Below are 25174 nucleotides of genomic sequence, written 5' to 3'. Positions count from 1 at the left end.
CAACAAAGCAAAGGAAGCTCTGACAAAATACTTTCCCCCCAATAAAAATATTGACTTTGAAATATATAAGTTTCACCAGTCATCACAGAGACAAGGGGAATGCATGGATGAATTTCAGGCACATTTGAAACATCTTGCTGCATTATTTATTTATCATATTTTTAAATCATATTTGTATACTGCCCAATATGTACATCTCTAGTTGGTGTACAAAATTTTAAAAAGTAAAAACAGATTAAAATTCCACAAACCACAACATAAACAATCTCATAAAACCTTAAAACAAATTATCAAAATTAATTCCACTTAAAAGCCTGTGAGAAGAGGTGCGTCTTGAGGGTGTTCTTGAAAACAAACAGAGAAGGAGATGCTCTTATTTCAACAGGGAACATATTCCAAATCCTTGGGGCAGCCACAGAGAAAGCCTGGTCCTGAGTCACCACCAAATGAGCTGGCGGCAACTGTCACCAGACCTCTCCAGAAGATCATAATAGGTGGCAGGGTTCATGACAAAGAAGGCACCCTGGGCCCAAGCCGTTAAAGGCTTTCTAAGTAATAACCAGCACTTTGTATTTCACCTGGAAACATATTGGAAGCCAGTGCAGTTCTTTTAAAATTGGTGTTATGTGCGTCCTTTGGGTTGTCCCAGAGACAAATCTGGTTGCCACATTCTGTACCAATTGTAGTTTCCAGACTACATACAAAAGCAGCCCCATGCAGAGTACATTACAATAGTCAAGTGTGGAGGTTACCAGCACATGTACCACCATTTTAAGGTCATTTGCCTCCAGAAATGGACGTCGCTGATGTATCAGTCAAGCTGATAAAAAGTGCCCCTTGCCACTGCCTCAACCTGAGAAACCAGTTTTAGATTCAGGAGCACTCCCAAGCTACATACCTGATCTTTCAGGAGGAGTGTAACCCCATCCAGAACAGGCAGATCTAAACCATCTCTCGGGTCCCAACCCCTCAGTCAGTATCTCTGTCTTATTTGGATTCAACTTCAATTTGTTATCCCTCATCCAGCCGATTACCACCTCCAAGCAGGCATTTAGAGAAAATATGCCATTTCCTGATGAGGTCAACATGGAAATAGATCTGGGTGTCATCAGAAAATGGATAACACCCTGCACCAAACCTCCCAATGATCTCTCCCAGCAGTTACATGTAGATGTTAAAGAGCATTGGAGACAGTACTGAGCCTTGTGGAATTCCACACTTTAGCTCTCGCTTTGCAGAACAGCAGTCTCCAAGTGACACCATCTGGAATCTACCAGAGAGGTATGAACGGAACTAATGTAAAACAGTGCCACCGAATCCCATCTCTCTTTGGTGGGATACCATGGTTGATGGTATCGAAAACCACAGAGAGATCCAAAAGGATCAGCAGTGTCGCACTCCCTCTGTCGACAGCCAATTGGAGATCATCCATCAGGTCGACCAAGGCAGTCTCAACCCCATAGCCCACACAAAAGTCAGTTTGGAATGGGTCTAGATCAGTGATTCTCAAACTTGGGTCCTCAGGTGTTATTGGACTTCAACTCCCATAATCCCCAACCAAAGGCCACTGAGGCTGTGGATTATGGGAGTTGAAGTCCAATAACACCTGAGGACCCAAGTTTGAGAATCCCTGGTCTAGATAATCTGCATCGTCCAAAACTGCCTGGAACTCAGAGGCCACCAGCCGCTCAATCATTCCACGCAACCATGGAAGATTAGAAACAGGTCTGTAATTAGCTGACTCTGAGGATTTCAGTGCAAGTTTCTTCAAATAAGGTCCAATAATAGCCTCCTTAAGAAAAGGGGGCATCCTGCCCTCCCTCAGAGAAGCATTTATAATATTTACCAGACCCCCCTGATAATACAATTACCAGATGAGATAAGTCAGGTTGGGCAAGGGTCAAGAGAACAGGCATAAAGTCCGAAGCAGTTTGTCCACTTCCTCAGGAGCCACAAAATGAAAGTGATCCGATCTAATCCTATAAGAGGAGTTATTGGACACCTCCACAATAGACTCTGCAGTAACTGTGGAATCCAACTCAGCCCTGGATAGGAAAGATTTTATCTGCCAAAAAGTCATTAAAAACATCACAGCGATCAACTGATGGTTTCAAGTTAAAATTCAAGGAGAGGGGCATAAACTAGCCCCCTCGCAACCCTAGACAACTCAGCTGGATGTGAATTTGTGGAAGCAATGCAGGCAGAAAAGAACCGCTTTTTTGCCGCCCGCACTGCCAGAGCATAGACCTTTAAATATGCTCCGTGTTGCAACCTATCAGATTCACTCCGAGTCTTCCTCCACTTGTGCTCTAGTCATCTACCTCGCTGCTTCAGTTCCCCTAATTCATCCGAATACCACGAGGTTGTCTTTGAAGCAGGTCATAGAGGACACTTAGGAGCAATTGTGTCTACTGCTCTAGTGAGTTCATTATTCCATGTTTGCAGAGCATCAACAGAATCACTAGCAGAGCCAACTCTAAACTCTTCCAAGGCTTCTTGGAATCCTATTTGATCTAATAACCTCCTCAGAAGGGCCAGTCTAATAAGTCCTTCATCCCTGTAGAGGTGAGTTGTGGTTGTAAGTCCTACCTTAACCAGATGATGATCCATCTCCATGACAATGGGGAGATGGCAGGAGTCCCCATCCACAGAACACCACCCTGATCAGAGCAAAAGACCAAATCGAGCATGTGACCAGCATCATATGTTGGCCCAGAGACCAATTGGCCCATAGCTGTCATGGCTGCTATGAATTCCTGAGCCGCTACTGACAACCCGGTCCCAAAATGAACATTGAAGTTCCCCACCAGCAACAACCTGGGCCACTCCAATGCCAGCTCTGCAACTAGGTCCATCAGCTCAGTTAGGGACTCCGTTGGGCAGTGGGGTGATTGGTACACTAGCAGAAATCCCAGTCTATCTTTGGTCCCTAGACTTAGACACACATATTCAATACATATTCAATACACACATATTCAATACTAGGATTCCCTGACAGGAATCCTAGTAAGAGAGATTGTATTCTTAAAGACCACAGCCACCCCACCCCCTTGCCCACATCTTCATCCTGTGAATTCACCAATATGGACAGAGAGGTGAGGGCTCAAATACTTCAAGGATACATCTGCCCTCTTTTCAGGAGACAGATACTAAGAGGTCCAGATCTGTCCTTGCAGAAAATTTTTGATTTTGCACGAGCCTATGAAATAGCTGAAGGCTATTTCATAGAATCACAGTAAATAGAATCATAGAAAATCTATGCGACAGAATAATCTGCAATGGCCATCAGAACAGTAAAGACAAGGAACCAATTACAATCTTCTCACACTATGATAAAGCAAAGACAAGATATCTCATGCTATCATTGTGGGGAGGTCAGTATCCTCACAAACACATTTGTTCAGCCAAAGGAACTGTGTGTCACAAATGTGGCAAACTGAACCACTTTGCTGCAGTTTGTAGGTCACAGAGTGCTTCATCCTCAAAGGTTGTTAAGTCAACACTTAAGACTGTTAACAGGATTGAATTGAACCCTATGGATAACTCAGGCTTAGCCCTACCACCTGCTGTGGTAAATCCTGCTGATGACAGAGGCACTGAAGGAACAGACCACCCATATGTTTTCACTGTCTTAACCATACACAAGACAGTAGGTGATCACAAGAGTCAACCATACTGTACCATTTTGCTTCAGGGACAAAAGAGCGAGGTCCTCATAGACACTGGAGCTACAGTCAGTGTGATGGACAAACATATTATATGTTACTTGATAAGCCAGCACTTCAACATACAGGAGGTGAAGATTTACGTATATAGAACACATCAGCTATTACAACTTTATGGACAGTTTTTGACACATCTGCAATTTTGAGAAGCCCAAACATCTACAACTTTTCTGACTGCAAAGGATGGACCCGACACCCTTCTCAGCTGTGAAACAGCACTTGCTTTGAGATTCATTTACATGGCTTATAATGTTCAACCAACCCAACTTGATCAATGCATCTATTTCCATGACCATGCATCTATTTTCCGTGTCATTGTGATCTATTTGATCATGCATCTATTTTCCATGCCATGTCATCGGGAAACATAAGACTTGTCAAGTCAACCTCCATATAGATACCTCAATAAAGCCTGTTGTTTTACCACTCTGACACATTCCATTCCATGTATGAAAGTTAGTCAAAGAAGAATTAGAATGCCTAGAAAAACTAAACATCATTGAGAAGGTGCTATTCTATGCTAGGGATCATTAGGAAGGGGATTGAAAATAAAACTGCTAATATTAATTATAATGCCCTTATACAAAGCTATGGTGCGGCGACACCCAGAGTACTTGTACAATTCTGGTCACCACATCTAAAAAAGGACATTGTTGAACTGGAAAAGGTGCAGAAGAGAGCAACTAAGATGATCAGGAGCCTAGAGCACCTTTCTTATGAGGCAAGACTACAATACCTGGGGCTATTTACCTGTAGTTTAGAAAAAAGACGACTGCATGATAGAGGTCTATAAAATAATGCATGGTGTGGCTTCCAGTGGCATCAGCTGGGCCACTGTGTGAAACAGAATGCTAGACTAGATGGGCCTTGGGCCTGATCCAGCAGGGCTGTTCTTATGCTGTTAAGGTAGAAGGCCCAACCCCTTGTGTTTCTCTGATTGTGGTAGCACTGAAAGCTACATGATCTGGGAATATTCTCCTTCGTGTTGACATGTGCTTACCCAATCAAGCTATCAAACAAAAATGCCATATCACATGGCATTATTGCAGATCGCAAAGGAGCAAAAATATGTTCGACTTGACAAATGGGTATCATCAACTTGAGCTTCATCCTGACTCAAGATACACCACCACATTCACCACTCATGTTAGTTTGTGATGCTATGAGCAGCTTAGCTTTAGCATCTCATCTGCTGCAGAGATTTTTCATGTTATCCATGAAACTCTGTCTGGGCTTCCAGGGGTGCTAAACCTTAGTGATGACAATCTCATCTTTGGCAGATTCCAAATGGTGTTGCTTGGAAACTGTTGATCTTAAGAACATGAACTTTTATATGGCTTCCCCCAGAAAAACCTGGGTAGCTTTTCCTCTTGCCTTGCTTTCACACAATCACGTCTACCCAGATTTTCCTCTTACCTTGCTTCCATACAACTGAAAATTGGGAGCACACACAGCTCCCGATCCTGGGTAGAACACAGTTTTTGATTGTGTGAATGATCTCGATGTATTCCTTATGAGTTATATTATATTAATCTTCTTAAAGCTTGTAGTGGACCATAATGGTCTGACTCGATATAAGACACCTACCTATGTTTGTGGAGCGCTTGCTTCGCAAACCGGTTTAACTGCCAGGCTACTTAAGCAGGTGACCCGCTTAAGAACCACTGGGCTTGCAGCCAAGCCTGGTGGTTCTCACAATGGGAGGAAATCGGATGGGAGGAAAACCTCCGCTAGCCCAATTTCCTCCCATCGTGTGAATAGCCTCCGGATGTTCCTTTTTAACCCAGCTGCCAACCCAAACTGTGTGGTCAATCAATTGCATAATGATTTCAGCATGGTCTTATGCTCAAGCTCAAGCATTTTACCATGCTTTTGGCCCACTTTTGAAAGATTTATACAGATACAGTGCTAAATGCAATCTAGCACAGAGCTGGAAGAAGGGGGTGGAATCAAAACTTGGAACTACTTCACTAGATATGCTGGTCTGTAAATGATTGGGTGAACTGGCCCGTAGCATGTGAGGACATCTTCAGTGTTACCATGAGAATAGAAACTTTTAAAAAAAATGCAAGGTCAACACCTAGACTGGAATTCCTGAACCATGTGCTAAAGTAACAGAGACTGTGATTTGTGGCTTAAACACAACCATCATTCTTAACTGCAGTATACGTTTTGCTTCTTCTGGATGGGCTACCGTGTTGGAAGCAGACAGGTCTTTGAAGCCTGGATAACTCTCCCGTACTGTAGGTTGGATAATCAAGGGCCATTTACATTGTAGAGCATCTGGGTCCCAGAGCATGGTCTAAGCAGGCCTGCTCAACTTAGGCCCCCCAGCTGTTTTTGAACTACAGTTCCCATAGTCCCCAGCCACAGTGGCCAATAGCTAGATATTATGGGGATTGTAGGCCAACATCTGTAGGAGGGCTGAAGTTGAGCAGCCCTGGTCTAAGGGCACAAGAGACAGCCACTTTGCTGAAGTTAAGCAGGTCTTGTTGTGGTCAATGTCTGGGTGGTAGACCCATACATGCCACCTTTGAGGATGGGGCCGTAGCTCAGTGGTAGAACATCAGCTTTGCATGCAGAAGAGCCCAGTTCAACTCCTGGCATCTAAAGGTAAGCATGGGAAAGACTCCTGCCTGAAGCCTTGGAGAAGCCACTAGCAGTCAGTGCAGACCATACTGAGCTCAATGGACCAATGGTCTGACTCGGTAAAAGGCAGCTTTCTTTGTTCCTATCCCTTCTTTTAGAAATGGAATGTGCTGCCACGATGGAAACAGCTTCCAAATGTATTCTATCTCACACGAACTCATCCTTACCATTTCCAAATAACAGAGTCGGGTGTTGCACAAAGTTCAACAATATTTATCATTCTGATGACCTTTGGATAAAATGCCTCTTGGACTCCGGTGATGAACTGTATTTTCTACTCGTACATCTTTTCTTGCTTTTTCCTTAAAACTAATAAAGGGCTCTTGTTTCTTTGCAGGTAGAATAACACTCACTCTTGTTACATAACGTGCCTCAGTGAGTTGCCTGGACACTAAATATGACCTTGATAATCTTCTAGTGCCTCTCCAAAATCCAAAGAAGGAAGGGAGAAAGAGCTATAAATAAACATTGGCAAATCCACCTGCTTGACCTTTATAGTTCTGCTTCATTTCTAACTCCTATTCTGATCCTAATTAAGGATGCCACAGAATTATGATAGACCTGGTCCACACATATGTGTACCCATTACTTGACGGCCATAACATGAAGTATTGGCCTCCATGTATGAATGAGCCATTAGAGATCAAACAACACAGAAGCAACAATGCATTTTTTTCCCAATTGGGTCTCTTCACACATTCAGCAACAAGTTATATATGTTGTCAAATCAAGCGATGAGAAATCAAGCAATGCAAAGGTGTGTGTGGACTGGCCCACAGTATCCTAAATTAACATCTCAAATATGGTGTATTGACAAGAGCTCAGGAAACTGGAAGCAGCTGCTGCTTCCATACTTGCCATTTTCTCTGGAGTTGACATAAGCTGTTCACTCAAGCCCTATTCACACATTATATTGAACACTTGTACAATGAGTGTACAGTGTACAGTTACAGATCTGTACACAGGTGCAGTTATCCACACCTTATGTTGAACACAGGTATAGCAGAATACTTCTTATTGGTACCATACATATGAGGTACCTGTAGCCAGGGTCAATTTTAAAATGAATGCAGGTACAGTCATTCACACAAGAATGTGTATGAGTGTATAGACACCTGTACACTCATGCAGCATAATGTCTGAATAGGACTTCAGAATTTATGGAGAATCCAGATGACATTGCTGCTGAACTGTTGCATTCCAGTGCACTGTCGTCCTTCCATCTTTTTAAATACAGGTGAAACTCGGAAAATTAGAATATCGTGCAAAAGTCCATTAATTTCAGTAATGCAAATTAAAAGGTGAAACTGATATATGAGACAGACGCATTACATGCAAAGCGAGATAAATCAAGCCTTAATTTGTTATAATTGTGATGATCATGGCGTACAGCTCATGAAAACCCCAAATCCACAATCTCAGAAAATTAGAATATTACATGGAACCAAGAAGACAAGGATTGAAGAATAGAACTATATCGGACCTCTGAAAAGTATACAGTGTACTGTGCTTGACTGGCCAGCAAACTCACCTGACCTGACCCCATAGAGAATCTATGGGGCATTGCCAAGAGAAGGATGAGAGACATGAGACCAAACAATGCAGAATTGCTGAAGGCCGCTAATGAAGCATCCTGGTCTTCTATAATACCTCATCAGTGCCACAGGCTGATAGCATCCGTGCCACGCCGCATTGAGGCAGTAATTGCTGCAAAAGGGGCCCAAACCAAGTACTGAATACAAATGCATGCTTATACTTTTCAGAGGTCCGGTATTGTTCTATTCTTCAATCCTTGTCTTCTTGGTTCCATGTAATATTCTAATTTTCTGAGATTGTGGATTTGGGGTTTTCATGAGCTGTATGCCATGATCATCACAATTATAACAAATTAAGGCTTGACTTATCTCGCTTTGCATGTAATGCGTCTGTCTCATATATCAGTTTCACCTTTTAATTTGCATTACTGAAATTAATGGACTTTTGCACGATATTCTAATTTTCCGAGTTTCACCTGTACTTGGTCTGTAATTATTTCTCTAGGTTTGTAGGCAATTGCAGCATCAGTTTTCTACAGGTGGGCTGGCAAAGTGCAGTAAATTTTGCTTGCACTTCCATCATAACATACGTTTATGGCTGTCAATGCGTTTTCGGGCAAAATACAAGGTGCTGGTTATTACCTATAAAGCCCTAAACAGCTTAGGCTCTGGGTATGTAAGAGAACATCTTATTCACCATGAGCCCCAACACCTGTTAAGATCATCTGGAGAGGTTCATCTGCAGTTGCCGCCAACTTGTTTGGCGGCTACTTGGGAAAGGGGAATGTTTTGCCATCAGGTCATTGGGGCTGTATATCGAGCCAGGTTGCTCTATGGAGGGAAGCCGAGGCGACGGGCAGCTCGGTGGCTGCTCTCCCTGTCTTGGTGACTACCGCCAAATAGCTGTCAAAGCATGGCCCCCACCTGCCCGTCCACCCATGTGGACATGTGCACCCTTGCTTGTGCCCGGAAACAATGACCCTGCTCTCCGGTGCTCGCTGGGAATCAGGACTTCCCTCTCCCATGATTCCCATTACCTGCAGATCTGCATACGGCACACTGCCGGGCCAGATCCAATAATTCTGAATGGGTTTAAAGGTCCATCCCAGAATCCGGTGTTTCCCCATGAGGCCAGGCTACGGCACATGGAGCATCACAATCTCCTTTTGCATGCAAGGCTTCAAAGGGAACCGGGGCGGGAGGCTGTTGCAGAAATTCTGTTGTATCTCTTACCATGTTGTATCTTTTACCATGGAGAATTGGGAGCCCCACACAAGTGGGGGCCCCTTTGGTGGGTTAGCTCAACCCTCCTCAGTAAACTGGCCATCTCATGAGAGGGCAAGCCCACCGGCAGCAAGCTGCCGGTGGAGCTGGCATTCAGTTTGATCTGCATGGGGTGCTTTGCTTTGCTGGGGTGATCCTTCACAAGAGCAATCTAGGTTATGGCGGGACAGCCCCCCTCCCCCCGCCTGAGCCTTTGCCCTCCTTCATCTATATATCCCCTCCTGGGAAGTCATCATGTTCCCTTCCCTTCCCTTCTCTGAATAACCAGGAAATAGTGACCCCTGCCCCTCCCCCAAAACCGTGCTTGTGTGCGATTATTTTGGTGCAGGGCTCTTTGGGGAGGGTGGTGCCATCGCTGTCATAAGGAACGCTGGTATGGCATGGTATTTAAAGGGATTTAACTGCCCTTTCCATCCTAGGATGGGCTGACTGCTCCAAAAAGGCACAATCACGCTCAGCACACTCCCTTCGAAATCGTGGCCAATCGCGGCTGCTCCACTAATATGCTGATGCTTTGCCCACAGTCTGGCTGTGGAGCTTGCTGGGATAGGCCTTGGCAGCTGGGCAGCAGGGAGGGGCTCCTCTCTCCTGGAACTGGAGGTTGTTGGACAGCAGTTAGACGAATGCCCATGATGTGATTTACAGTTGAAAATTCAAACCATGGGCTTGTCAGCTTCTGGTTTCATGTTACATCTTAACCGGTCTAAACTCTTGGTTCTTTCCTTTAAACTCAACCATGGCCTTGCCCTATCCTATCTTCTGGACATTGTTTCTCAGTAGCACAGAGAGCTTCTTAGAAAGCCAGTGTGAGGTAATGGTCCTGACATTGGCCTGGAAGCAGAGAAAGCCAACTTCAAATTCTCCCTCAGCCATGAATTAGCTCAGTGGGTTAACTTAGACCAGGGGTGTGCCAACTTGGCCCTGCAGCTGTTGTTCAACTACAACTCCCATCGTCCCCAGCCACGACTCCCATCATCCACAGCAACAGCTGGAGTGCCGAATTTGCTCGCCCCTGCCTTAGACCAATCACCATCTCTTAGCCTAACCTCACACGGTTGTTGAGAGGGGAAGTTTTTTGTACACTTGAGCTCCTTGGAGGAAGGGTGAAATAAAAATGTAATCAACACAAGAAGTCAGTGACCTACAACCCTAACCTCTTCTGCCCGCTATGTGTGCCGTTTCCTCCCTAAGCAGATTAGTAGCTACTCTACTCTCTCTTCCTTCAAGTCCTCCTCCTCAAAACCGACATTTTCCACATGCCCTATATCCCATCCCTTCACAGCGCAGTCCTAGGGATTGATACTTGGTGCTAAGTCACACTGTGCTCAATGGGGCTTGCTCCCAGGAAAGTGTGCAGAGCATTGCAGCATCCTATTGAATGAATCATATTGAAATATAATCCAGTTTAAATTGCATCTAACTGCATTTGCCCATATGCTGCCCTCCCTTCTCTTGTCTTTTCCTTATCGTCCTATTCAGGGGTGTAGCAAGGTTGGAGTGGGCCCAGAGACAAGATTTTAAAATGGGCCCCTCACTGATATACACACACAAACACACTTCACAATATATAGTGCACTCACACTCACATCTCCATTACGAATACGGTGAATATCTAGTTCAATTGAATCTAGGTTTTTTACTCTCTGCTACTCTCTGCTACTGCTGATCTCCAAGAGACTCAACATAATTCATAGGGGGTGCAACACGAGCTGGCGCGGGGTCATGTGATGTGCCTCTGGGGTGGGGCCTCGAGGCAGTGGGGCCCCGAGATGACTGTCTCCCCTTGCCTAATGGTAGTTACGCCCCTGGTCCTATTTTTTTCCCCATTGTCTGTTGGGGGCAGGAACCTGTCTGTGTTTGCAAGGCATCAGTGCTACATGCATGCATGCATAAATAAGAGGACAAATGGACGGGATCCAGACTAAGTTTGTCATGACTTAAGTCCCAATGAAATTAAGGGGATTTAAATTAGTCATGTCTCATTTATTTCAACGATGCTTAGCCGTGACTAACTCAGTTTAGATTCTGCCCACATATGCATGTTCATCAGCACTCAATGACTACAGCATCACCGGATGATTTGCATGTGTGAACAGGCCATCACCGATATACTACCGCAAACTGAAATTTAATAGAACTTCAGTGCTTTTCAGTGCAAGAAGTTGAACTGGAACCTGAACCTAAAACATGGTTCAGAGACAGTTTATTTCTGCAAAGCTGAACTGAACAATCTATTAGTTGTCTTGAACAGGATATTTTTAGTGGTGGTACCTCAGCTTTGGAATAGCATCCTCAAGATTTTCCAAGCCATCTTCCAAGATTTTCAGTGCTATTTTAATGTTATTAGTGTGTATGTTATTTGTGTTCTCTATAATTTCTCTACGTAAACCACTTTGGAAACTTTTGTTGAAAAGCGATATATACATACTTGTAGTAGTCATGTACTGTTAACTAGGGATGTGCATGGCTCCGAACCGGTCCAGTTTGGCACGGGGGGGGGGGGTTGTAGCTTTAAGGGTGAGGGGGTAGTACTTCCCCCCCCCGGCCGCTCTTCCCCCTCCGGCGCTGTGGTTTTTGTAAAAGTTTCTGGAGCGGCAGCGTTCCTCCCTGCCTCCCCTGCCCCCGTCGTTAGCCTGCCAGAGCTTAAGTACGTTACATGCATGCGCCCGTTCCGGCGCGCGTGTGCATGTGCCGCTGCGCGCGCGCTCCGTATACATCACACATCGACGTGTGACGTATATGGAGCACGTGCGCGGTGGCACCGAGTGCGCACGTGCGCTCCGCATACGTCACACGTCGACGTGTGATGTATACGGAGCGCGCGTGCAGCAGCGGCGGGTGCGCACGTGCGCCGGAACGGGCGCATGCATGTAACGTACTTAAGCTCTGGCAGGCTAACGACGGGGGCAGGGGCGGCAGGGAGGAACGCTGCCGCTCCAGAAACTTTTACAAAAACCACAGCACCGGAGGGGGAAGAGCGGTGTGGGGGGGGTAAGTACTACCCCCCTGCCCTTAAAGCTACAACCCCCCTCCGTGCCGAGCCGCCAGACCAGCTCAGATCTGGACCAGTTCGGAGGCCTCCAGCATGGCCTCCGAACCGGTTTGGGCACATCCCTACTGTTAACCACCTTGGACTGTACTTGGGAAAGGCAGGATATAAATATTCATAATAAGCAAACAAATCTGAACCAAATTCCAAAAAACAAACAAGTGGTAACCAGTTTTGAAAAAGCGGTTCAGCATATCATGGCAAGTAGTGTGTGTCAGTATGCTCATTTGGGACCACACAGGGCTTTCGAGGTCAAAACCAACACCTTGAATTGGACCAGGAAACAAATTGTCAATCAGTAAAACTGAAACAAAACTACATCTTTGAACCATCAGGCACCTACCAGAATCTGGGTGTGGGGGAGGTGCATTCTGCACCAGATGAAGTTTCCAAAAAGTCTTCAAGGGTAGCCCCATGAAGAGTTCATTACAGTAATCCAGTGGAAATCACCAATACATATGTGGACAGGTCCATCTTCTCTAGGATAGGTCCATCTTCTCTACATAGGGCTGCAGCTGGTGCATCCACCAAAGCTGGTAGAAAGCACTCATAGGAAAAGAGGAAGCTAACTTACACTGAGTCAAATCCTTGGTCTAGCTAGCTCAATATTGTCTATGCAGACTGGCAGAGGCTTCTCTAAGGTTACGAGCAGAATTCTCTCTCAATCCTATCTTGGAGATACCAGGGAGGGAACTTGGAACCTTCTGCATGCAAATGCTCTTCCCAGTAGGGATGTGCGAGCCAGCTCGAGGCTGAGCCAGCCCGCACTTGAACTGGCCTGGCTTGAGGGCTTGCCCACATGCTGGACCGGGCCCGGTTCGAATGGAGGTCGAGCCGAACCAGCCAGGCCGGGCCAGCTTCGTTTTTTTTAAATTCAAAAAACATGGTGGACTTACCGCCATTGCAGGGCTTGGGGGGGGGGGCGTGTGTGCTGCCGCGGCCACAGGGAGGTGGTCTGTTGAGGTTTCCCCTTCCCCCCACTGGAAGGGGAGATGTTTCCCCACTGGAAGGGGAAAAATGTTTTTTAAAAAAAACTTGGAAAAAATGATGGAGGTACTGCCACTGCGGGGCTTTGGGGATTGCTGCCACAGCCGCAGTGGGAGTGGGGTCTGCTGAGGTCCACCTCAGTCTCCAACAGCCCATTTCAGGCCAGTTCTGGGCCTCTGTGGGCTGGCGGTGGCCATTTTGGATGCCACCACGCATGTGCACTGGCCAACTACGTGGCCAGGAGCCTGCCTCCTCCCACCCAAGCTGGGCCTTTCAATTCAGTTCAGTTCCTTTATTACAGCCACAGACCAGCACAGTTTACAAACAGAAGCCCAACCAAAACCCCTGCAGTACTTAAGCACATAGTTAAGCATCAAGATCAGTTCACAATTATTCTTAATGAATTCCTGGAGTATTTTACTGGCTATTAAACAGAACTTAGCCACATTATAAGATCTCAAGTCATTCTGGTCAGTGAAAAGATAATCAAGATAAAAAGAATCTGTACAACCTGGATGACAGCCAATAAAAGGGGTTATATGTTTATGCTGTTTATCTTGGTAAAACTGACAATAAAGGAGCACATGAGCCATGGTTTCAATATTTCCTGATTTGCAGAGACAAGTATGTTTTTTGTAGGGGATTTTAAAATATCTCCTTTCCAGGACTGCTGTTTGCAAGGCGCTGCATCATGCCTGTGTCAAAGCTCTGCAGTATTTTGGCACGGTTATGTGGTTTAGGTATCTGGCAGGGTTGAAACTCAGGACTTGGTTGCCCAAATGGACACAAACTAGAATAGAGCTCTGATCAATTTAACGCTCCATATCATATATTCTTTGTCTGAGTTTGACCCTGGCATTTTCATACCCCAGAGTTATCCTGAGCCGGGCCCAAACTGGTTCGGACTCAAGCCGGACTGGGTGCCACCTGGCTCTAGTGTGCATAGAACCAGACTGGACCCGGTTTGGTTCGAGTCCGGTTCTACCCGAAGCAAACCAGATTTTCTGGTTTTGTACACATCTTACTTCCCAGAACAGCCCCCTCTCCTAAGGGAAATGTCTTACAGTGCTCACATGTAGTCTCCCATTCAAATGCAAATTGGGGCAAAACCTTCTTAACAAAGGGGACAATTCATGCTTACTACCACAAGACCAGCTCTCCTCCCATTATTAACTGATGTCACCTGGGCGGCATCCAGAGTAAACTTTGGGTCCAGGAGTTCCAGACCTCAGATTTGATCCTTCACGGGGAGCACAAACCTACCTAGAACAGGTGGCACTCCACCACCCCAGATCAGTGAGCTTTCCCCAACTCAGAACAATTCCATCTTGTCCCAGTAAAGTTCTGTGTATTTGCCCTCATCCAGACCGGAACTGTTGATGGTGTCTATCTTATGTTTCTTTTAGATTGTGAACCCTTTGGGGACAGGGATCCATTTTATTTATCTGTGTAAACCGCCCTGAGCCATTTTTGGAAGGGTGGTATATAAATTGAATAAATAACAACAGCAGCAGCAGCAGCCGCCGCCTCAAAAGGGACCCCACAATGGGACCTTTGGCTAGGTAAGCACTTTCAGTTCCTTTTGAGTTCTGGGAATTAACATATGCCTAACTCACTTAAATTAATGGCACTTTAAAAAGTTATATATTTGGGGCCCCTTTTGAGGCATGCACCCCATCCTCTTTTTAATGTTTTGAAAAACAAATGTATTTTGTCTCCTGCTTCTCCCAGTTTTGTTTCATTTAAACTTTTTCACGCTATTGAATCCTCAAATCTCTTTTAAGCAGAAAGCAAGAGCAGCAAAAAATAATGACGACTGCGGTTTTTGCAGTCTACTGGGAAGAAATTAGATAGATAGATAGATAGATAGATAGGAAAAAAGACTGAGCAATCCAGAAAACGAAAGGAAAGAAAAACTTGTCAGAGATCCAAGTGGCACTAAAAATAACTGAGAGGGGGCATCGAAAGGGCAAAATGCATTTCTGGGTGGGCAAGCTATGTCCCACACGTTAGATTTCTGAAACAGAAACGGAGGAGACAGGTGTGTGTGTTGTGTGTGTGGAGGGGGAGGAAATGAACCAAAGATGAAATGAACCTTTCGCGACTTCGATTTTTTTCTGGAGATTACGGTAAACGCGTCTCAGTCACGTGTGTCACTTCTCTCTCTCTTATTATTATTGGAAGCGGGGTGGTGGAAATGAACCAAAAGGCGGGGAGAGAAAATGTGCCCTTGAGTTCAAAGGAGACGGTGCCACCTTAAGAGCGACCCTGGGATAACGGGCAGCCGCCTACCCCTAAGCGGAGGACAGCGCAAGGACCAGCCGACCGAGCCCGCCCCCACCACCATCCATCGCAGCTGGAGGGCATGCCTGGCTCTAGCTAGAAGCGGAAGCCAGCGAAAGGGGCAGAGACCAGGCGGAGGCATCCATCCCTCCGTCCGTCCAGTTGCTGGACTCGTGTCTGTGCTGTGCGCTTGAGGACGCGTGCCGCGGGTCTGGGGTCGCCCGGATCTGTTCGCATCCATCCACCATGGGGATGTGTTACAGCCTCCAGCCTGGAAAAGACCACCCGCCCGTCCAAGTCCCTGGGAATACCGACGAGGCGGATGGCCCGGATGGTCCCTCGAAGGTGGACAAGATCAAGAAGAAAGCCTGGAAGAGGAGCAAAAACATCGACAAGACCCTGAAAGCGGAGAAGCGCGAGTACAAGCAGACACACAGGCTCCTTTTGTTGGGTAAGTGAGTCGCGGGCGGAGCGGCGGCTGCTCTCCCCGCTGGCATCGGCCGTGCGTGCACCGGGTGCGGTGGGCGTTCCGTGGGAGCCTGCAAGGCTCGCCGCCGCCTTCTGGTTTGTTTGTGTGTGTTTTTTTAAATTTATTTGCAAGAGAATCAGTTTCTTGTTCCCGTTCCTGGAGTGTCCGAGCCTGAAAGGCTGCGTTCATCCAGCACCAGCAGCCGCGCTCCCTCTGCGGTCTGTGTTTGGGTTTCACGCTCTTCATCTGTTTTGTTTGGGTTTTTTAATTTTTTATTTTTTTAAAAAAATACTTTTTAAAAAGTCATGTTTTGTCGTTTGATTGCTCTTGCTGTTGGAATTTGTTGTTTGTTCTGTTTTGCTGGCTTTTTCTAAAAATGCAAAGTCTCCTTCCGAAAGGAGGACCCGTCTGCGTGGGGCTGCACGTTTGGGGTCATGTGGCCTGTTGTTGCAACATGCTATTTTTCCAAGGGTGTCTCCAGATGATTAGTAATCTCTGCAAACGCTCTTTTTGTCGCTGGATTGAACAACGCAACCGGATAGCAGCTTTGGAGGATGACTGGGCGTCTTGCAGCCAAGTTGTTTCTCCTTTCTGTTGTAGCCCCCTTGCCGTGGAGTCGTGGACTCACTCGGAGAGCCGGAGGGACGCTCTCTGATTGGCTCTCCGTCTGTAACAAGTTTCAAGTGTTTCCAAGAGGCATGCGCTAGTTCCACGGCTTGGAAAGCAGAGAGTTTAAGAGATGCTATTTAAAAAGCATGTTTTCTGTTGAAAGAAAGAAAGAAAGAAAAAGAAAGAAAGAAAGAACCAGTGGTGCCACAGACTTGTACTCATAGGCTCTTCCAGACTGCTTTTGTGGCTTCTTGATTTTTTAAATCTTAAATTAGAATCTAAACCGTCATTCCCATCCTCTTCTGAATATCTTTTTCCTTTTCTGTGGCTAGAAGTCCCCGGCTTGTTGCTAATCTTAGGAATCTGTGCAACAATTCATTTTGCAAGGCCTATTTAAATCAGGACTGAATTTTGCAAAGCCAGTTTTTCTTATTTTTTCCCCCTTTCAGAAAGTATGTTTCATGTGACTCATGCTAAACTTTATAGACCTCAGTAGTTACACTTTCAGAATAATTGTTTACCAACATCTGTCATGATGTTTTCTCCTTCATTTCATTATTTAATGGTATCAACCCAGTATCTAAGGGGTGTACGAGTTACTCACTGCTCTATTTTTTTGCTCTCATAGAAATGTTGTGTTTCAGATTTCTTCTTTTGCAGATAGATCCTCAGCATGTTTACTCAGTTGTAATTCTTATTGATTCAGGCCTATTTCTAGAAAGTGTTTTGCAGTCTTAGAACCCGAAGTCAGAAGTACATTCCATTGAAATCAATGGGAATTCCAGGTAATATGTGTAAGATCAAAGACCACATTCAATATTTAGATTAGATTAGTGCAAAGAGAGTTGCCTTAATACTTATCAAAATAAATGTATTATGCAATTTCTTATTTAAATAAAAGTTGGAATTTAAAAAAACCCTTATTAACTCTATAACGAAGGTCATTTCTGAAGGCCAGCTGATAACTACCTATGATCAGTGCACACAGCCAGGGGCGTTGCAAGGCTGGAGGGGGCCCAGAGACAAGATTTTAAAATGGGCCCCCGCTGATATACACACACAAACACACTTCACAATATATAGTGCACTCACAGTCACATCACCATTATGAATACGGTGAATACTTAGTTCACATTGAATTGAGTTTCTTTTACTCTCTGCTCCTGCCGATCTCCAAGAGATGCAACATAATTCATAGGGGGTGCAACACGGGTGGGCGGGGAGTCATGTGATGTGCCTCTGGGGGGCCCCTCAAGGCAGTGGGGCCCCAAGACGACTGCCTCCCCTTGCCTAATGGTAGTTATGCCCCTGCACACAGCACTGCACAAAAAAGAAAGTGATATGTGCTGTGACAGACTAGAGCAGGAATGCATGACTCCATCCCTCCAGCTCTTGTTGAACTACAACTCCCATCATCCCCTGCACAGTGGCCAAGAGTCAGGAATCATGCTGTAGTCTAACATCTGAAGGAGGGCCAAAGTTGTGTGGCCCTGGACTAGTGCAGGGGTGGGCATAAGAACAGCCCTGCTGGATCAGGCCCAAAGCCTAACTAGTCTAGCATTCTGTTTCGCACAGTGGCCACCAGATGCCTCTGACAAGCCCATTGGCGAGGACATGCCCTCTCTCTTGCTGTTGCTCCCCTGAAACTGGTATTTAGAGGCATCTTGCCTCTCAGGCTGGAGGTGGCCTATAGCCACCAGACTAGTAGCCACTGACACAGACCTTTCCTCCATGAATTTATCTAAGCCCCTTTTAAAGCCATCCAAGCTAGTGGCCATCACCACTTCCCGTGGCAGAGAATTCCATAGATTAATTATGCACGGTGTGAAAAAGTACTTCCTTTTGTCGGTTCTAAGTTTCCTGACCTTCAATTTCATGGGATGATCCCTGGTTGTAGTTCGGTGAGAGAGGGAGAAAAATTTCTCTCTGTCCACTGTCTCTACTCCATGCATAATTTTATATACCTCTATCATGTCTCCCCATAGTTGCCACTTTTCCAAATTAAAAAGCCCCAGATGCTGTAGCCTTGCCTCACACAGAATTAATTATGTATTATATTACTGCTGGCATATTTTGCTTTTAATCTTGTTTTAATCTTTGTATGTTCTCTGTATGGCCTATGGCTGTAATAAATTGATTCAGCCTCACACAGAAGGTGCTCCAAGTGGCTGATCATCTTGGTTGCCCTCTTCTCCGCCTTCTCCAGTTCTTGAACTACAACTCCCATGATGGGAGTTGTAGTTCAACAGTTGGGGGGCCAAGTTTGCCCATCTCTGGACTTGTGGTCCAACTCTGCACTCAGATTATGTGAGGGCACTCAGACCCGACCTGAGGCCCCCCCCCCACCGAGGTGGCATGTCAGGTGCTGCCCCCCACTTCCACACTATGCAGACTATGCTGTAGGCTGATCCCCCCTCCATTCATTCTGCCCCACCTCCTCTTTCCTGGTTGCTGTAGCATCTTCTCCTTTAATGAGTTTGAATGGGTAGTCCCCTCTATTCGTCCAGATTTCTTTCTGCACCATCCCCCATCCCTTGCCTTTTGAAATGGAAGTGGAATGAAGCAGCAGCAGAGGGTAGTGACTGGGTGGCTTCAAGAGGGGTTTGGATAACTTCATGGAGGAGAAGTCTATCATCGGCTACTAGTTGGAGGGCTGAAGATCACCTCCAGCCTCAAAGGCAGGATGCCTCTGAGTACCAGTTGCAGGGGAGGAGCAGCAGGAGAGAGGGCATGCCCTCAGGTCCTGCCTGTGGCTTCCAGTGGCATCTGGTGGACCACTGTGTGAAACAGGATGCTAGACTCAATGGGCCTTGGGCCTGATCCAGCAGGGCTGTTCTTATGTTCTTATGACAGTGACTAGGGGTCAAGGAATGTTGGTTGAGTTCACCAGCCAGACAAAAAATTTGCTCTTCGGATGCATCCTCATGCTATGTTGGCACATTACTCACCAGGATTTTTTTTCACTCGTCAAGCATCATTTTTTACTCATCCCAGATGAGTGGACTAGTGGATTTCCTGAGCCTTGGCAGTGACGGTGAGGCAGCCAGTGGGAGGAGGTCAGGGCAATCCTTTCATCCCCTCTGCCAGTCTGTCCGCCACCACTTCACTAGTGAGCTGTCCCTGGGAGTGTTTTGTTTGAAGCTGATTTGCATCTTTATCCTGAGCATGTTTGCTCAGTGTTTGGCAACATCAGGTTGACATTTTCAGACAGGTATTTAGGAGACGTTTTCAGATGTGACTCAGTCATCATAACCGTGTGTAGCTCAATCCTATGCATGTCAGCTAGAAATAAGTCCAATGGAACGTATTCCCAGGTAATTATGTGTAGGATTTATGGCGCGTATGTATGTATCCCTTTTACATTTATAAGTGAATAGTAGCTTCTCTACTCAGCACACCTTTCAGTGGTGAATTCCATAAGATAATTCTGCCTTTAACTACCATAAGGTAGCTGGATGAAGAAATACTTTGTTCTGATTCTATTGTAAATCAGTGTGGTTGAGTGACTCCAACTTCTAGTCTTACAAGGGAGAGATCAGATTGCGGTTCAAGACTGATAAGGAGTTGGGCAAGAAATTATACCAAGCTACCTTACATGATTTTGTATTCAGGGCTGGATAAACTGCATCCTAGGGTACTAAAAGAACTTGCAGGTGTACTTTCAGAATCTCTGTCTGTTGTCGTTGAGAGTTCTGGAGACTGGATAAAGTGCTATAAGAATGGAGCTGACGTGTTAGGAACTACCTGTATTGAGGCAGAGACCAATAGATTTTCACAACTTCCACACACTGAGTTGTTATTTTCATTAAGCTATCTACCACAGCCCCTAGATCTCTTTCCTGATTAGTAACTGACATCTCAAACCCCATCAGGGCATATGTGAAGTTGGGGTTTTTTGCCCCAATGTGCATCACTTTACATTTGTTTATACTGAACTGCATATGCCATTTTGTTATCCATTCACCCAGCTTGGAGATATCCTTTTGCAGCTCTTCACAATCCATTTTTATTTTCACCATACTGAATAGCTTGGTATCATCTGCAAACATAGCCACCTTGCTGCTTATCCCTAACTCCAGATCATTTATGAAAAAGTTAAAAGGAATCAGTCCCAATATTGATCCTTGGGGGACACCACTTCTTCCTTCCTTCCATGGTTTCTTCATATATTCCTACTTTTCCATATCAATCCACAAATACTAATTCAAGCAGGAAGGTTCCAAAAGTTGGTCTGGCTGGACAGGGACACTCCAGAGCCCAAGAACTTTATATTCAAGTAAGGCTGCTGCAGTTCAGCAGACTGCCTCACTGAGCAACTGTATGAACTGCAATAGAAAGGCAAATTCCATGCTAGGGATTGTTAGGGCAAAGGGATAGACAATCAAACTGCAGATATTAAAATGCCCTTACACAAATCTGTTGTGTAGCCATATTTTGAAACCGGTGTCTAGTTCTGGTCTCTGCGTCTCAAAAAGGATATTTATAGAGAGTGGGGAAAGTGCAGAACTGGGTAGTCAAAAGTGATAACGAGGCTAGAGCACCTTCCGTATGAGGTGAGGAGACAACATTTGGGGCTTTTTAGTTTAGAAAAAAGATGACTGAGGGGAGACATGAAAGAGGTTCACCGACATATCAACTTATGTAACGCTGATATATCCACTTACATGATAGAGGTTTATAAAATTATGTGTGGTGTGGAGAAAGTGGATAGAGAGAAGTTTTTCTCCTCCTCTCACAACCCCAGATAGCTGGTCTTGTGGTAGCAAGCATGACGTGTTCCCTTAAGCTAAACAGGGTCTGCCCTGGCTGCATACAAGAGGGAGACGAGAAGTGTTTGCACTGTAAGATATCCCCCTTAGGGGATGGAGCCACTCTGGGAAGAGCATCTAGGTTCCAGGTTCTCTCCCTGGCATCTCCAAGATAGGGCTGAGAGAAATTCCTGCCTGCTTCCTTGGAGATGCCGTTGCCAGTCTGTGTACAATACTGAGCTAAATTGACTTATGGTCTGACTCAGTATATGGCAGCTTCCTATGTTCCGAAGGGCATTCAATGAAACTGACTGGCAGGATATTTAGGATGGAGAAGAGGAAGTATTTCTTCATGCCGTGCATAATTAATACGTGGAATTAACTGCCAGAAGATGTTTGATGGCCACCAGCTTGGATGGCTTTCAAAGGGGATAAGACAAATTCATGGGGGACAGATAAATCAGTGATTTCTAGTCTTGATGACTATTTGCTACCTCCAGGTTTAGAGGCAGGATGCTTCTGAATACCGGTTGCAGAAGAGCAAAGGCAGGAGAAGGTTATTTGTCCATCTCCTGGTTGTGGGCTTCCATCCAGCTGGCCAGTATGGGAAACAAGATGCTGAACTAGATAATCCTTGGCTCTTATAAAAGATAGGAATGGTCTATGATGGCTGTGATGTTGTTGACAAGGCCCATGGGCACAGGTTGCTGTAAGACATTTTATTCTATTCTCTTTGGTAGGCAGCTGGGATGACCACCATAAGGTCTCAGCTGATTGAGATAACATATTTTTAGTTGCGATCTTGAGAGCTTAAGGCTGAATTGGCAGAAATTTAAGATATCTGACTCTGATCAAACAGAAAAATGGATAGAGTGTGGTTTTGTCTCATAAGGCCCCTGTAGTGAGAGAGAGAGAGAGAGAGAGAGAGAGAGAGAGAGAGAGAGAGAGAGAGGAATATGTTGTCTTACTTTTCAGTGCAAGGAACTAAGCTATCTGCAGAGCTGAGTGGCTTTAGCTAGGTGATTAGCTACTTCAAACTAGAAACCTATCTTCATCGGATTCAGCTGCAAGTCATTTCAAATCAGGACACATAAATGATTAAATAATGATATGCAGAAGAGAGATTGGGGTTGCCAGCTGGTAGTTGTAGGACAGAAGCCTGGACCACATTGGGAGGAGCCAGGGCTGCATTGCCACAACAGTGATGTACTCTGTGGCCACAACCATAAGAAACAGCATTTATGTGAGGATGCAAACATCGTACCCAAGATCTTCCCAATAATTAGGGATGCTAAGGCACCCAGTGTTCTTAATCGTGGAGAGGATTGCCTGCTGGGTACAGTAATTCTTTGCTCGGACTAATCCTGTACACATGGACAGCTTAGGGCAGGGCTGGGCAAACTTGGCTCTCCAGCCACTGTTGAACTACAACCCCCATCATCCTCAGCCACAAATTATTGTGGCTGGGGATAATGGGAGTTGTAGTTCAACAATGGCTGGAGGCCCAAGTTTGCCCAGCCCTGCCTTAGGGACAGGGCTTGCTAGAGTATCCCTAGAGGAAGAAATTGTGAGCTGTTTCCCATCAGTGCATCTAGGCTTGATTACTGCACTGTGTTTTATATGGAGAGGAGAGCTGGTCTATGGAGAGAAGAGCTGGTTTTGTGGTAGCAAGCATGACTTGTCCCCTTAGCTAAGCAGGGTCTGCCCTGGCTGCATATGAATGGGAGACTTGATGTGCAAGCACTGTGAGATATTCCTCTCCAGAAGCTGCTGCCAGTCTGTGAAGACAATACTACCGTAAACTAGATAGACCAATGGTCTGACTCAGTATATGGCAGTTTCCTATGTTCCTATGTTCTTATGGGTGCTGCCTGTACAAGGCCTGTACAAAAGGGACGGGCTGAACTTGAACCAAGATGGAACCAGGCTGCTGGTGCTTAAAATCAAAAAGGTTGCAGAACAGCTTTTAAAATGACACCTGAGGAATAGCCAACAGGAGCTGGGCAGAATCCGGTTTGGCAAATGCCATCCCTTAAGGTGCGAGGCTGTAGAAGGTTCAGATAAAACAGAAGAGGACAGAGCAGAACCACATAAAGAGCAGACAGGAGCCTGTGCCAGCTGGTCAAAGAGTCAAAAGAAAGATAGCATACACCAGGTGAGAGATTCAGCGTATAGGTGCTTATATGCCAATGCCAGAAGCCTCCGAGCCAAGATGGGTGAGCTGGAGAGCTTGGGTGCTAACACAGAATTATAGTGGGCATAACAGAAACATGGTGGAACAGGGAGAACCAGTGGGACACTGTTATCCCTGGATAAAAGCTCTATAGAAAGGACACGGAGGGGCGCCTTGGAAGTGGAGTAGCACTGTATGTTAAAGAAGGGATAGAATCTAACAAGCTAGAAAACCTAGATGGACTGGAGTCCTCCACAGAAACCCTGTGGGTGACTATACAAGGCCCGAAAGGAAAGGTGCTACTGGGGACGTGCTATCGCCCTCCGGATCAAAACGCTGACAGTGACTGGGAGTTGCAGCAAGAAATCAGGGAGGCATCAAGGAGAGGCAGGGCTATAATAATGAGTGACTTCAACTACCCACACATAGACTGGGTAAATTCACAGTCAGGTAATGATGGAGAGGTCAAATTTCTTGATACACTGAATGACTGTGCCTAGAACAGCTGGTCTTGGAACCAACCAGAGAGAAGGCGACCTTGGACTTAATCCTGAGTGGCACCCAGGACCTGGTGCGTGATGTCAGTGTCATTAACCCTTTAGGGAACAGTGACCATAGTGCGATCAAATTCAGCATACATGCAGAGAGAGAATCACCAAGGAAGTCTAACATAGACATTTTGAATTTCAGAAGAGGAAACGTCTTCAAAATGAGGGGTATGGTGAAAAGAAAGCTGAAAGGGAAAATCAGGAGAGTTACTTTGCTCCAGAATGCATGGAGTTTACTCAAAACCACAATACTAGAAGCCCAGTTAGAATGTATACCCAAAAGGAGGTAAGGTACCACTAAGTCCAGGAGGATGCCAGCATGGCTAACTGGCAACATCAAGGAAGCCATAAAAGGAAAGAAGAATTCCTTGCAAAATTGGAGGCCTGTCCAAATGAAGAGAACAGAAAGGAACACAAACTCTGGCAAAAGAAATGCAAGGTGACAATAAGGGAGGCGAAAAGAGAGTTTGAGAAACATTTAGCTAAAAGCATCAAGGGGAATAACAAAAACTTCTTTAAATACATCAGAAGCAGGAAAACTGCCAGGGAGATGGTTGGACCATTAGACAATGAGGGAGTGAAAGGGATTATTAAGGAGGATATGGAGGTTGCAGAGAAGCTAAATGAGTTCTTTGCGTCCATCTTCATGGCAGAGGATACTGAGCATATAGCTGTTCCTTAAACCAGGCTTTTCGGGGGTGGGGCTAAAGAACTGAGTCAGATAGAAGTGACAAGAGATGATGTTCTAAACTGTCTGGAAAAACTGAAAGCTAACAAATCACCAGGGCTGGATGGCATCCATCCAAGAATCCTCAAAGAACTCAAATGTGAAATTGCCGACCTCCTTGCTAAAATATATAACTTATCCCTGCAATCTGGCTCTGTACTGGAGGACTAGAAAGTAGCCAATGTAACACCGATTTTCAAAAAGGGATCTGGGGCGATCCAGGAAATTTCAGGCCGGTTAGCTTAATGTTTGTTCCAGGCAAATTGATGGGAAACATCCTCAAGGATAAAATTGTAAAGCACATAGAAGAACAGGCCCTGATGGGAGAGAATCACCGTGGCTTCTGCAAAGGTAAATCTTGCCTCACAAACCTTTTGGAGTTCTTTGA

At 45.5% G+C, this 25174-nt stretch overlaps 1 protein-coding gene across 1 annotated transcript in view; it reads left to right on the top strand.

The window, feature by feature from the left end:
* Nucleotides 1-15419: 15419 nt before the first annotated feature.
* GNAS (GNAS complex locus) overlaps nt 15420-25174 on the top strand; it is a 290975-nt gene continuing 281220 nt past the window's right edge. Inside the window, exon 1 of the mRNA XM_053244154.1 lies at nt 15420-15963. Within this exon, the coding sequence (XP_053100129.1) occupies nt 15759-15963 (205 nt within the window). The 5' untranslated portion in view covers nt 15420-15758. The remainder of the gene's footprint in view (nt 15964-25174) is intronic.

This window comes from Hemicordylus capensis, chromosome 4, assembly GCF_027244095.1.
Source record: "Hemicordylus capensis ecotype Gifberg chromosome 4, rHemCap1.1.pri, whole genome shotgun sequence".
Classification (NCBI taxonomy): domain Eukaryota; kingdom Metazoa; phylum Chordata; class Lepidosauria; order Squamata; family Cordylidae; genus Hemicordylus; species Hemicordylus capensis.
The sequence above is the reverse complement of the archived record's forward strand: the minus strand, read 5'-3'. Positions and strand labels throughout refer to the sequence as shown.